The following is a 13,659-nucleotide window of genomic DNA, read 5'->3' on the forward strand; positions in this document are numbered from 1 at the left end:
ACTGTGCTGAGAAAATCTGCAAAAATAAACCAGACAGGTACCGGGCTTAAAACCGCGACAGCCCACGGAGGGAAACAAGGAAGCACTCGCTTGGCTGCTTTCCCGTTTATCCGGGGCAAACATAAATAAATCAGGTAGAACCATAAAAAGGAAAAAAAAAAAAACCCACCCACTGCAATGTACTCAGCAACAAAATGATGTCCACAGAATCCGACAGAAACCAAAAGAGCTGAATCATAAATTTACCTAGCAGAGACCTTGAGCAAAGAGGGGAAAAAAAGCTAAATTTGAGGAAAACAGGAATGGATCCCAGCAGAGCTGCTCTCCACCGGTGCACTGGCCTGATTCTGTCTGCTTTCAGGCTAACGGATTCTCCATAGCCAGAACTGCCAGAGAAAACTCATTGCTGAAGACCTCGGAAGCAGGGGGATGCTGCCAGAGCCTGACCTGGGACAGGGGGACGCTCTCAGAGCTCCTGATGCCCCCCAGATCGCTGCCACACACTCCTGAGCATCCCCTGCTCTCAGCTGCGCAAGCTCCATCCGTTCCCCAGCACACCCTCCCACTTCTTCTTCCTCCCAGAGTCCCACAGACAAGCCGAGTCATTTCAGTTGTGGTTTGATGTGTGTGTGCACGTGTGAACACACAAAATTAATCCTCTCTCAAAGTGCAGCCCTTTAACTTTCACGGCTACGATGTGCAGACTCCTTTTTCTTTCTCTCCTTCCCCTCATCCTGTGCAGACACAGCTTTGTTCAAAGCGCTTTGGTGATTAATTTTAATGTAAGTTATAAATGAGAGCTGCACACAATCGGACCGTGCGTGAAGAAGATTACTTTTCCAATGGATTACCATAAAAATGAAGTTGCTGGAAATGTGCTGTCAACTACCCAGAGATGATCTGTTCTGTTTGAGCTGCCAATAAAGGAACAGGAGGAGGGAGCTTTCATCTCTGATGAAAGGCAGGGTCACAGGTATGTTACCATACTACTGCCTGGCAGCATCTCATTGCAGTCTTGGCCCCTTCCAAGCCTCTGCCTGATCCTGCAAACCCAAGCCTACAGCTCTGCTCGTCCGAGTCCTCCTGCAGAAGCAGGCAGGGATTACGTCCGTGAGCTCCCTCGCTGGAGCAGCCTCTGCATGGGCAGAAGAGGGGATCTCATGCCTATGTTGTGTTATAAAAATCTCCAGAGTCTTCAATCTTTTCCAGGAGAATAAAAAAAAAAAAGAGACCACAAGTGGAGGTTGCCTGTGCAGGAATCAAGCTGCTGGCGGTGCTCACACCAGAAACCACCCGTCACTGACCCACGCTGAAGAGCAGAGCTAATGGAGGGAATTTCTGCATTAAGTGAAAATGAAAATACCGGACCACATCTACCTCCAGCATCAATCCGTTGACTAAAAGCACCACAGAGCTCAACATGATTAACAGTCTCTGCTGAAGAGATGATGAGTGCTGACGCAGCAAGGCAGCGACGGTGAGGAGCAAAGGGCACCGGCAAGGCAGGAGTGCCGGAGCGGGACGGCACGGAGCTGGGGCTGGCACACCAGCTAACGAGCACAAAAACTCATCACGGGAAATCACGGGAGAAAGGGTTATTGGTGAATAGACTTTACAATCTGCATTTCTCTCCCCTCAAGTCCCATCACTTAGAAAAAACTCCACCTGCCAACACAGTTCAGTTCTCTCTCGAAGCCCAGCCGGACTGAAAGGCGCAGGTCCGCACGCAGCGGTGCCGAACGGCCGGGCAGGGCTCAGGCAAACAGCAGCGGGGGAGCCGCGGTTAAGCGGCAGGGATGGCAGATGAAGTCTCAGAGAGCAGCAAACTGCCTGGACCCTGCTGGTGGCTGCACCAACTTTATGAGCCAAATGTTCTCGATCCCGCGCTTACCTAACTGCCAAATTCCCACAACTTCTAAACAAATTATGTTTCAGTCATTTTCCAACGGGAAAGTGGCAACAGAACAATAAGAAAAGTCGGAGGAGCAGGAGGAGAAAACAGCCCTGGGTCTCTGCACAGACCAGATGTTTAGAAACCATCCTCAGTCTTCTCCTTCGGGATGATAATGACATTTTATGTGTTCTATTTATTATCAGAACTATAAAACAAAGCCATTAGTAAATGAAGGCTCAGTACTGTTGGTCTCAGTTTTCCAGCTGTTCACTCACATCTGGGGACCACCACACCTGATCGTTCATCCTCACAACGTCAGGTGGCAGAGCTCATCCCTGTCAGGGTTCATGTACTGACAGCGTGAATGGGAGATGAACCAAACCCATAACGGCCTTCCGTTTATCCTTTCCTGGGATGTGCTCTTCCCAGCAATTTCATATGTATGTCCTCATTTTAGGATTATGTCGCTTGGACACATGTTAAGCGTTGTTAGGAAATTCAACACTAATCTGGTGGAAAAGGTTTGTTTCTGAATACATCCCATTAAGGAACAGGGTGAAAAGCACTTACATCGTACATGCCCATAAAAACTCTTGGATGTTATTTCAATACAGTAATAACCCAGGCAGCAATAGCAAATAATCCGGTTTCGCCACCCAGGGCACAACAGCCGTTAGCAGCACAGGTCACGCAAGGCTGAAAAGCTGGAGAGAAAGAAGCGATGCTGCTTCTGCCCAGCCTGGCAAGGAGACAAACCCACCTTTGTTCCCTCCTTTGGGACTCTCCAAGCAACAGGACATTCGCTCTACTCCCCTTAGGTAATTATTGATCTACTTCTGGAAAAGTAAGATGCACATGGAAAGAAAACCAAGAGGCAATAAGCTGCCCCCACTCACCCTATGGTGCAACCAGGTTCTGCCTCTATCGTCCAAACACAGTTCAGATTGTGGTCGTAGGGTGTTGGGTAGCCGGGAGACAGGATCCGTCCTGACGACTCTCCGTGGATAGTGCCCCCACACTCAGCTGAAAGAAACATATGGGTGAGCGAGAAGATCCAAGAGATATTACGGTTCTTACTTGGCAACACTACAAACCTCATCCTACGAATACAACAGGGAGTATTTCTTGCCATTTAAAGACATTCTTAAAAATCTACAAAACAAAGATAGTCATCCAATTCAGCTAAAAGACAGAGTTATCAGAGTAACCGTGCCCTTCCGCGCACATTCGTGACACCTGACGTGCTGTCAGAGCTTCCCTCCGCCTTCTGGACTTTGCAGTGAGTGAGGGCAGAGCCTGCCAGCATCCTGCCTTCCCCAATTCACACGCGGGGTGAAAGGGCTCAGTCCTTCCGCCTGTATCTGCAAAAAGCCTTAACGATTCATCGCTGTGCTAAAATGAAGAAGCCAACATACACTTGTATCTGCTAAATGAACCTCAAATGAACGGGAGGATTTCAAATACATTTTCATAACATATCCATTACAATTCCTCAGGTTTCCAGGTGCTCACACAGACACGACCATACATATGTAATAACTGTAGAGCGAATAGGGCAAATGTTAAGAAGATGCATAAATCACAGAAATTTGTCTTTTTCCCTCAATAATCAAGGCTGAAACTCAGCAGAGAGATACCGCATAAAGAAAGGTCCTAACTGATGGGAGAACACAGACTGCCGGTGTCTGAGCACATCTCTCACAACCATGAAAGCAGCCTGCTGGTGCCGGAGATCTCTCAGAGGACTACGTCTGTAAAAACCTCGCCATGTCCAGGAAACACCAGCTAACTACAAAGTCGTCAAGTTACAGACCACCAGCACTTCATTCAGACACACCAAACTCAATATCGGAATTTTCCAAGCAAGAAGAAATCCTTCTGGAGAGCTACAGGTAAGAGGGACTTAGCTCAAGAAAGACTGAGGGAGTGAAAGCGTCTGAGGATGTGGAATGGGATGTCATGTAGCTCTCAAATCAACATGACTTTGAGCTGTCAAACGCCTGGACACACGTTGATGCCTGCCGTTATCACAAAGTGCCACTCTGCTTAACACGCTCAAGCGAAAGGACAGGGATGGGAAGAGCAGCCGCCTCCTCACAGCGAAGCACGAAACCTCGTCAAACCCGTGCTCGGAGCTGAGTGTTTCGTGTTAATGCTGCTGCAGAAGCTCTGAAGAGACCAGAGCTCCCAGTCTGGAGTTGCCTTACACAGCATCCCTGCCGTGGTCCGAACACAGACAGGTGCCAGCAGTACCAGGGTTAACACCACAGGAATTAGCGAAGGAGGAGGAAAGGGCATTCAGAGCCGTGTCCCCAGGCAAAGAGGGATGTGGTGGAAGCAAGCCTTGTCGTCTCACCTACACAGGTCGGCAGGGGCTGGTCCCAGGCTCTCCGCTCCCCGGTCAGGCAGACCAGCACCCGGCTCCCGCGCAGGGTGTAGCCAGGGTCACAGCTGAAGGACACCGAGCTGCCAGCAAAGTGTCCCTCGTCGTGGACCTTGTAGCCAAACTGTGGGATGCCGGGGTCCTCGCATTTAATGAGTTCAAAACCTGGAGAAGGAGAAATGGTACCCGCTTTCAGCAGATATTTCACAGCCAGAAGATATTAGCACTGGATCATATTAATGTTTTCTTCTTTAAATCATTCGCTGGAGAGAAAAACACCATACTGAAAATGAATATTTTTCTAAACATTTGAACGAGATCCCAGAAATCGGGTATCTCAGCTTCGATCCAGTTTCTGTGTCACCCCTGCCTCGTTCACAACAGAAGAGGTTTGCTGGCATAACCATCGCCCCCACCCCAATTCCACTTTAGACGGTCCAGAAAGGACTGTTTCCTCTGCTCATGCAACTGTAACCCAAAAATACCCCATTACACCTCAGATTCCCACCTCGCAAGCATACGCGCCCAAGACTCACTGGAAAACTGCAGCTCAAAGCCTTTGCTCGTGTTCTCGCTGTTGGTGATGAACTCGAGCCACATGCTGCTGGAAGTGCTGTTGACGCTGGTGCCGAGCATTTCCGAGCGGCTGAAGGAGCCCAACAGCCGAGCAGAGCTATTGCTGCCATCATAGACCTGGGAGGAACGAGAAACACATACTGGAAAAGGGATTTTATTTGCTACCTCAAGGACCAAATCATCCAGGAGTGCGAACAGGGACAGTTCTAGCCACACAACACAGCCCTGCAAGCTGTGAAATTATCCCAGCTGAGAGTCTGCCCTGATGAGACTTCATGATGCTGCGCATCGGAGGAGCAGGATTTACACCCTGGAGGATCCGCATCCTTCCCCTTACCCCTGAGCTGATCCTGCACTCAGGGCTGGTTTTTCTGAACTGGGAAAAACATTTTCTCCCTACAGCAACTCACAGACGTGCCTTGACCCTGCCATTACTTAATAAAAAACACTAATTTCCCCCCCGCCTTTTCTTTCCTTTAGACAGCATGACTCTCCATGAGCATAAAGAGCAACTTCTCCCTAGCAGAGACTGATAGTAACTTTCCCCAGGAGCGGATGAGAAGTTGATGACAAACCTGTTGAAAGAGGATCATTTATTTCATGAGTCTATTCTTTGCATTAGCTGCACATCTCTCTTTCCAGCCATTTGTGAGCTGCAAATAGGCGGATTACACCGACCTCGCGGTGCAGAAGTACGGCACTTAAATAAGGACTGAGTTTTCCGGGAGGATGGCTTAGCACAGCAGCACACATCTTGTAATATTAATGCCTCTCCTACAGAACCATTTCTTTGTGGTTAATAGAAACTCAGCCTGGATTTGTCTCCTATATAGAGTCCTGAAACTTGTAAATGCAGATTAATCTGAGCATGGGAATGCTGAAGAGCTTGAGCCTGGAGTTCTGCATTTCAATAAACCCCTTTTTGGGACAAATCAGCCTTGATTCTTTAAAAAAACCCCACAAAAATAACACTAAGAACTTCAAACTTCCTTATGTGTGAACAGTTTCCCCTGCACAGCCACGCAGGTAAGAACTGAAGGTTAGCTGCAAAGGAAGAACCCCCGGCACAGCAAAGACACCTCCATTCTTAACGGATACAGGACTTGTTCGTGCATCCATCTGCAGGCTGAAGCCTCGAAGAACCATCCAGGCTGCGGTGACAAGGACATTCCCTATTGCCTTTGTGCTGCTGCCAGGCACGGCTACGAGCTGGGGAAGTTCAGGGGCACCGATTCCCTAAAATCCCACAAAATGTTTTTAAGCCCAGCAAACGAAGGCACAGCAGTGACACACTGATCAGTGTCCCTGGGCTAGAAGATATTTTGTCACAGATGCAGCACGCCTTGTGCCTGGCTCTAACCTTTGAGGGTACACACACAGACGGTATTCTCGCCCCGCTGCCATGCCTGCAGTTCCGTCTGGACCAGGGGAATTTCTTCAACACTTACCGACAGCACAGTGACTGTGGGGTACAGCAGCCCTGTGAAGGGGTTTTTGGGGGATGTCATTCCCATTCCTAGCAGGAGACCCTTCCTGACACCACCCCTGCACTGTCAGCACTGCCTTGGGGCATTTTCCAGAGGTCAGTCTCAGCCAACTCCATTAAAATTTTAGACCATCCCTTCCCTTTCAGATCTTGCTCTCATTAGCAGCACGGCAGCGCTTCACTGCTAGAGATGGAAGAATTACCTTGAGGACATCTCCTGCCTCCAGTTCAAAAGTCCTGGCTTTCAGCTGGATCCCCTTTCCCGGCTGGGTCTGGATGGAGTAGATGCACTCGTGGTTGTTGTTATAGTTTATTGGGTAGTTGGGGGACAGCAGAACACCTTGGGTTCCAGTTACAGACGAACCACATTCAGCTATATAAAGACACAAAACCACATTTTATTAACCACTTGTATATTCCAGCCACACAGCACATGCAGGAGATTCCTCCAAAAGGGCACAGACGCTCACTCCTTCCTACACCCAGCTGCTAACGCATCCACGGGCTCTACTGCCAAGTGTAGATAGTGAACAAAACATACTTAACAGCACTTCTGTCATCATTAAAGCTCAGTTGCATTAACACCCTCTCCTTACATGGACAGGGAAACTGAGGCACAGAAAGCCGGCGTGCTCAGCCACTATCCTGGGACCCAATCCCGAAAAACATTCTCAAATCCCTGGAAAGCCACCAAGTGCTCAAAGCAGTACCTGTGTTTATGTTCCTTCCTGATTCATGAACCAGAAGGAAAATAAAAACATATTATTGGATTCAAATATTTCAAGTCTTTTCCATATTTACACAAAGCTCATCCTATACCTACACACAGAGTATAAAAATCAGGGAATGCACTCAGCACAGCACTGACTGCTGGCACCACGTGCTGCAGGTGCCAGAGCTCTCTGTGCAGACAGATAGACTCAGTGAAACTTCCAGATAATTACAAACGATAAAGCTATGTCTGAATTTCAAAAGCTTCCCCAAAATAATTACCTGAAAGCTAAGAGGGCAAAATGTGACCTTATTTGTTGTTAGCTCTGCCCCCAGCTCGCTGGTTCATCATTTGGCAGTGGTGTACAGGACCTCTTCTCCCTCGCTCCCTGCACCTTTTTTCTTCCCAGCTTTGCAGCTAATAATTACATCCATTCCCATTAGAAAAAAGAGAGAAAAACAGAGATCCTTTGGCCTCTCAGTGTCAGAAACTCGCTCGAATTTACATGTCTCTGTTTCCTCCAGAAACGTCACTCAAGGAGCGGCGGCGGGCGCAGGTTTTTCTGCGGCACACGCAGAATTTGACCTTTTCTGCTCAGAGCCGAGGGGCTGGGGACAGAGAAGGGAACGCTGGCGTGGGCATCCCTGCGTACCTCCTGCTGGGGGAACCGCAGGGCAGGGGTGGGCAGCGGTCCTGCGACTATCCTCCCTTCCCTGAGATGCGCTAGTGTCCTATGACAGGTTACAAACGATCATGATTTCAGAAAGAAGGGAATGAGGAAAGAAAGCCCTTTCCCTGTCCTTATTCACTACGACTGCAGTCCAGCCCTGTTCCGTTACGTTCTTCTAGTACGACTCCTCTGCTCCTTCTCCAGATCGGCTTCCTTTTCTACTCTGCATAGTGTGAACAGTGCTTGATTTTGAGCCAAATTTGAATTTAGAAGATTTGGGTGACTCAAAAAACTTGGCAGAACGGTACTCTTTAGAGAAGGAGGAGGATGGCGCTTCGGAGGTTTGACCTATCTTGGGGGTATCAGGAGACCACGGTTCCATTCTTCTGGAAAAATGCAAAAACCATCCTTCACCTCTGTATATTACATATTTTAATTTTAAACTTTTAAGGACACTTGAAGTAGTGAACAGACACTCAAGGGCATCCGGTGCCAGCAGCACCACTATCGCGACAGCCCTGAGCTCCACCAGCGCTCCCGGGACAACGTGGACACGAGCTCTTACCTGCTGTTAGCACAGGGAGGAATTAAAAGTCCACAACACTCCCACACAGCTTAAGGGTCTACTTGCAAAACAGCATCCCAAGTATGTCGCCTGGCGAGGACGCTGGCCGCCAGCCGCTGCTGCCGTGTCCAGGTGCCCGATCCCAGCTCGGAGCACTGCAGCCTGCTTGCTGCACACATACATACAGTCCCTCAACAGAGGTACATCTGCCACGTGCTTAGGATTTTTCCTTACTCCCTGATTAGCTCCCACATGAGCAAACCAGGAGTTGTTGTTTTCTTGGCCTATTTACCCTGAAAGATTCCCAGCTGTAGAACACCGGCTCCTTGTTCCTCCGACCCCGGCGTTCTGCCGGCGCGGCTGGGGAGCGGCGCTGCGACCGGCCCTGCAAACAGCTCTGGGGATGGGCTCGCTCTGCCTCACCGCCACGAGTCCTTCCCAGCACACAGAGCTGCTGCAGCTGAGCGATGCCATCCGAGCGCACGTGATGCTCTCTGCACGGACTCTGCCATCTCCGCTGGTCCTCCAGCAAATCCGGAGGGTGAGGTCATGGAGCAGCAGCAGATATGCTGAGAGGAGGTTCTTTGGAGGCAACTGTCTCCTCCTCCTCTCTTGCCATGTACGAAAAGCAGGACGTTGGCTTTAGCACAGGTTACCCAGGGATGATGCTGGAGATGTCACCACTTGGAGTCTGAAGCAGCAGCTGGTGGGGAGCATCCCTACCTTGGAGAAATGGGTTGGCCAAAGGAACAAACTGCTCTCGTTTCTCTCCAGACCCATCTCTAGAAGAGGAATTGAATACAAAGTGTCTGGGCTGTCTGGCAAAACCAATTAAATCTCCTGCGATCTTAACAGGGAAGTCTCTGATACCCATCCACATCCAGGGTGAGCGCACAGAACCGAGCGTGCCGCAGGGACACTGCGGAAAAAGCTGCCACCCTGCCAGCAGAGCCCCGTGAAAGCCACCAGACAGGGCATCCCACCCCTTAGTAGAAACCCAACGTGTTAATTCAAGGGCAACTGCAGCAGGACTTGGGAGATGAGAGAAATCGTGCCCACTATGGAAGTCATCGTGCCCACTTAGCGATGATGGCTGAGGATCAGGTTTGAAGCTTTGTTGTGATTCTTTGTGATTTCTCTTCCCCTGATTATCTTTCTCTGCAACCTGATAATTATTCATGCCCTGAAGAGGCTGCTTGTCACAGCAGGATGACGCAGCCCTGTGACCTGAGCGCTAAGCAGCGCTGGGAAAGGCGTTCAGCGTGACACGACTCCACAGACCCAGAAAGCAGAGCGGCTCTCGCTGGGATGCTCTCTTTCCAGTGGCCCTCAAAGGTCACTAACACATCAGGAGAACCTACCTAGCAGGCTTTGCCACAGAGAAAACAAGGAAGAGACCTGGGCTGCCTGATTGGAACGAACCCTTCACAGCTCCGGGTGAGCCAGGCGGTGCCAGAGCTCTCAATTATTTCCTACTTATTAAATTGTGCAACAAAAAAAAAGAAAAGTTAAAGCTTTTTACAAGGCCTGAAGCATCCTTTTTCCTTTCTGCTTCCCTGCTGCAGCAGATTGCTACTTCTGTTCTTCACGCTAACCGTTTCGCTGGAGGGTCCCGTGGGCTGGGCAGGGGGCTGCTCTGCAGACCCTGCGACACGACTGCCTGCAGCCCATCGGCGGCGGGGATGGCAGCCGGGGACCAGCGCCGTGCTGCTGATGGAGTTTTCCTCTCCTCTACCCTTACACTTATTTATTAGTATAAATAATGGCTGGAGGGGCTGCAAAAAGGACTTGCAATGGTTAGGAGGAGAGGGAGGGGAAGGTGTATAAGGTGCAAAAGTCCTTTAGAGGATGAGGAAAAGGTAGAAGCCAGAGGAGGTTTCCCAGAATTACCGTGGAATTTGCATTGCTTAAGATCACCCACCCAGCAGCAGCTTTCACGCCTGGACTATTAAGTTTTACAACACTGATTCAAAGGGAGGATGGCCTTAAAACCAAACCATGCTGTTTTACAGCAACCAGCCCAAAAGCGATGACAGGTCTCCCCCCTGATGCATTCACTTGTACGACCCCTGGGGCTCGACTGCAGCACTGGGGATGGGCTGCAGAGCCATGGGGCTGATGCTGTGCCCCAGCCTGGGAGGGGGCTGCAGCCCTTCCGCCCGTCCCTCTCGTCCCCACGCACCGCTGCAGGGCTGGAAGCCCACTCCAGCTCCCTGTCCCCCACCCCTGCACCCACCACCCCGCGAGCTGAACGATGCCATCCTGGGGGATGCCGCCCGTCCCTGCCCACCGAATCAATCCAGCACGGGGCAACCAACCAAGCAAAATGAAAGCACGTGACCACCTACCAACACACCTTGGCAGAGGCGAACTCCACACACGCCGTCTCCCCCCGAGGCAGGTGATGCGGGACGCGCCCTCCAGCCGGTACCCGGGGAAGCAGGAGAAGGTCAGCACATCCCCCACTCCGAACTGCAGCCCCTTGCGGATGCTGTAGGCTGGGACCTCCGGCTCGTCACAGGGCTCCAAATCGTATTCTACAGGGGACAAAGGGACATTTACAGAACGGCAGGATGACACCTTGTTCTCCCCAGCGAGGGTTGCCCAGTCCCTGACTATGAGGATGAGGAGGGAGCTCCGAGTTTTGACCCAGCTGCAGGGAAGCTCTGCAAAGGAAGCATCTACCAAGACGTATGTCCTGCTCGAGCCACGGAGACCAACTCGGGTTCCACTCTCGACATCCAACCCCCCAGGGTGCCACCAGGGTCTGATTTAACCCAACTCAGAATACAACAGGTCTCATCTTCTGCCACTGTTATCAGACAAACAAGAAAGTGATATCAGTGGTGACAAAACACGATGGAAATTTGTCATTCTCCCGCTGGTTTAGTCAAACGAAGATGAATTGATCCGGATGGGATTTCTGCTGCCTCTCCATTACTAATCCTGAGAATGAATCAACGCAGCATCTTGCTTGGGGAATGCAAGAGAACATTTAAGCTCCTGCTAACGAAAGGTCATGCAGCATTGTGGCTAACACCCAAATGCACGTCTCCAACCACAAAACGTTTTGAAGGAAACCTCTTCTGAGGGATATTTTTTGAAAAAAAGACGTGCAAAGTACCAAGTTTGTACATATATATCTAAAGGAAGCTAAAAATATAACTGACTCCCATTTTCATTTTTCCAAGACAGGAAAGAAGTCTCCGAATACACTGAAAATAATTATAATTACAGTTCCAATTAGACACACTCTTTTTCAAGGCAAAAAGCCATTTTTTTCCGCCATCAAAATGAAAGTTAATTGGAAACTTTCTGACTAGTTTTCACAGAATATCATATGCAAATCCCTGACTTCAGAGGCCAGAACAAAGGCACTGGAAACACCAGTTCTATCTGCATCTATGGCAACAGCTCTGCCCGTCAAAGACAGCGAGCGCATCAGCACCAAGCTCCGCAATGAAAACGGTCGTTCCTCTCCCACCCCACGGGCCACATTCGCGGCTGCTGGCCTCAGGACTGGACGGTATGCTGGAATACAGAAATGGACAGCACCAGGACGATCAGCTCTGTCCGTTAGCTGACTGTTTTACAGAACGGCTCCTCGAGGCACTCGGGCAGTGAAGATGACATTTTCTGACACGTGAGCACAGGCAAACACTTCGGCAGTCATTTGTAGGACTTTGGGGCTAAAGGACACAGTTAAACACCTCGCACGCTTCATGACTTACAAGAGCGATGACCTGCCCCGTGTAGGCACGTGTGCCTGCCTTTGAGCCTCTCTCCAGCAGCACCATACTTCTGCTACTTTGCATTGACAATTTCTAAAAAATCGGGAATTTAATTGGAAGAAACCAGGATTTTGTACAATCACAAGCAGCGGGAGCATTCATCAGAAGCGGTTTGGTTCAGTAAGCACAGGGCTGGACGCTGGAAACGCCCAGGGCAGGAGCTGTCTCGCCCGGCCAGCCCAGCAGGAGCGAGAAGGGCTGCGGCAGCCAGCAGAATCCCGCATCCCTCGCTGCCCTGCTCTGTGCTCCAGGGCTGCTTTCAGCTGCTATCAGAGCAGGTCAATTAGAGGAAGCCCAGCAAGAAAAAAAGAGTGTTTCCAGTTCCCCAGCGATGGCACTGGGCTCACGGAAACCTGGCCCAGGCTGGAGGCAGCTGCAGAGGCTGGGTCGTGGGATGAGCATCCAAGTGGAGCAACGAACCAAAGGAAAAAAAGAGACCAGATGGACCACGGGAGTGACCAGCTCTGCCCTGCTTCTTCTCCAAGGGGTCCAGATTGCTCAACACTGACTTCCAAAGGATGCCATCTGCCCCAGGTTCCATGCTGGAGATGGAAATGCTGTAACTACTGCAGGGATTTTCTTCTGATAAACAGAGAAGGCAGGCACCCGGAGGAAAGAGGGACAGGCATACCCCAAGAGAACGCTGGCTGAAACTCCATCAACAGATCAGCAAAGATGACCATGGGAGGAGGGTGAAGGCAATGAACACCTCTGTAGTGGGATTTCATTCCAGTGGGTTCAACCCAGTCATCTACTGGGGCTTGAGGCAGACAACATTGCTACCTCTGGTGATACAGGGACTGCAGAGAGAATATTTCTTTAGGACATACTGTGGTTTAATGCTGGAGTAACTTCCAAAAGTTACTCCACAAAAGGAGTGACCACCAGTGACCCAAACCACGTGCACTGCATCAACAAAGTTATTCCCAAGATTTGCAGAAAAGCAGGAAGGAAAGGGAAGAATGAAGCCTTTGCCCACCCCTGTTCTTACCCGAGAAGGTGATGTTGAAACCCTCGTAGGACATGGAGAAGTCAGAGATGAAGCGAATTTGAGCCGAGAAGTTTCCGAAGAGCCCTGCGCTGAGCGGGGCAGGGAGCCGAGAGCCCGTCAGCTGCTTCAGGGGCTGAGCAAAGCTGGTGTTTTCGGTGATGAGGAGGTAGTCGTGGCCATTCTCCAAGTGAAAGGTATGAAAGGTGAAGAACACACCTGCAGGAGAGGAAAAACAGAGACAGCTTCAGCCAGCAGCGTTCATACGGCACCCCTTCATCCCAGAGCCCCTCTCCTCTCCCCAGGATGACACCAGTATTGATCCCCTGTTTCCCAGTAAATAGCCCGAGCGAGAAGAAAAAGCACACTGAAAAGAAATTAAATAGATGAAAAAAGGAAAACAAAGGTAGAGTACAAAGCCCAGAACAGAGGGAGGCAGTTAAGATCTTCAATCCCTGTGCCTTTGTAGCACGGGAACAAAGACGACACAGGCTCACTCCAGGGATGGACCAGCAGCAGGACGGACCGAGCCTGGCAGCTTAGAGGGGTATTTTACTGTACAAGGGTTGACCTTTCGATGGGTAACGTCAGCAG

The 13,659-nt window shown here is 50.3% G+C and overlaps 1 protein-coding gene across 1 annotated transcript in view; it reads right to left on the bottom strand.

The window, feature by feature from the left end:
* LOC104471884 (CUB and sushi domain-containing protein 1-like) overlaps window positions 1-13,284 on the bottom strand; it is a gene marked incomplete at its 5' end in the record, with an annotated part of 92,208 nt that extends 78,924 nt beyond the window's left edge. Inside the window, 6 exon segments of the mRNA XM_010087381.1 lie at window positions 2,791-2,917; window positions 4,251-4,442; window positions 4,814-4,970; window positions 6,543-6,712; window positions 10,635-10,823; window positions 13,069-13,284. Of these exon segments, the coding sequence (XP_010085683.1) occupies window positions 2,791-2,917; window positions 4,251-4,442; window positions 4,814-4,970; window positions 6,543-6,712; window positions 10,635-10,823; window positions 13,069-13,284 (1,051 nt within the window).
* Window positions 13,285-13,659: the final 375 nt, after the last annotated feature.

Source organism: Pterocles gutturalis, unplaced genomic scaffold (assembly GCF_000699245.1).
Source record: "Pterocles gutturalis isolate BGI_N339 unplaced genomic scaffold, ASM69924v1 scaffold8786, whole genome shotgun sequence".
NCBI lineage: Eukaryota > Metazoa > Chordata > Aves > Pterocliformes > Pteroclidae > Pterocles > Pterocles gutturalis.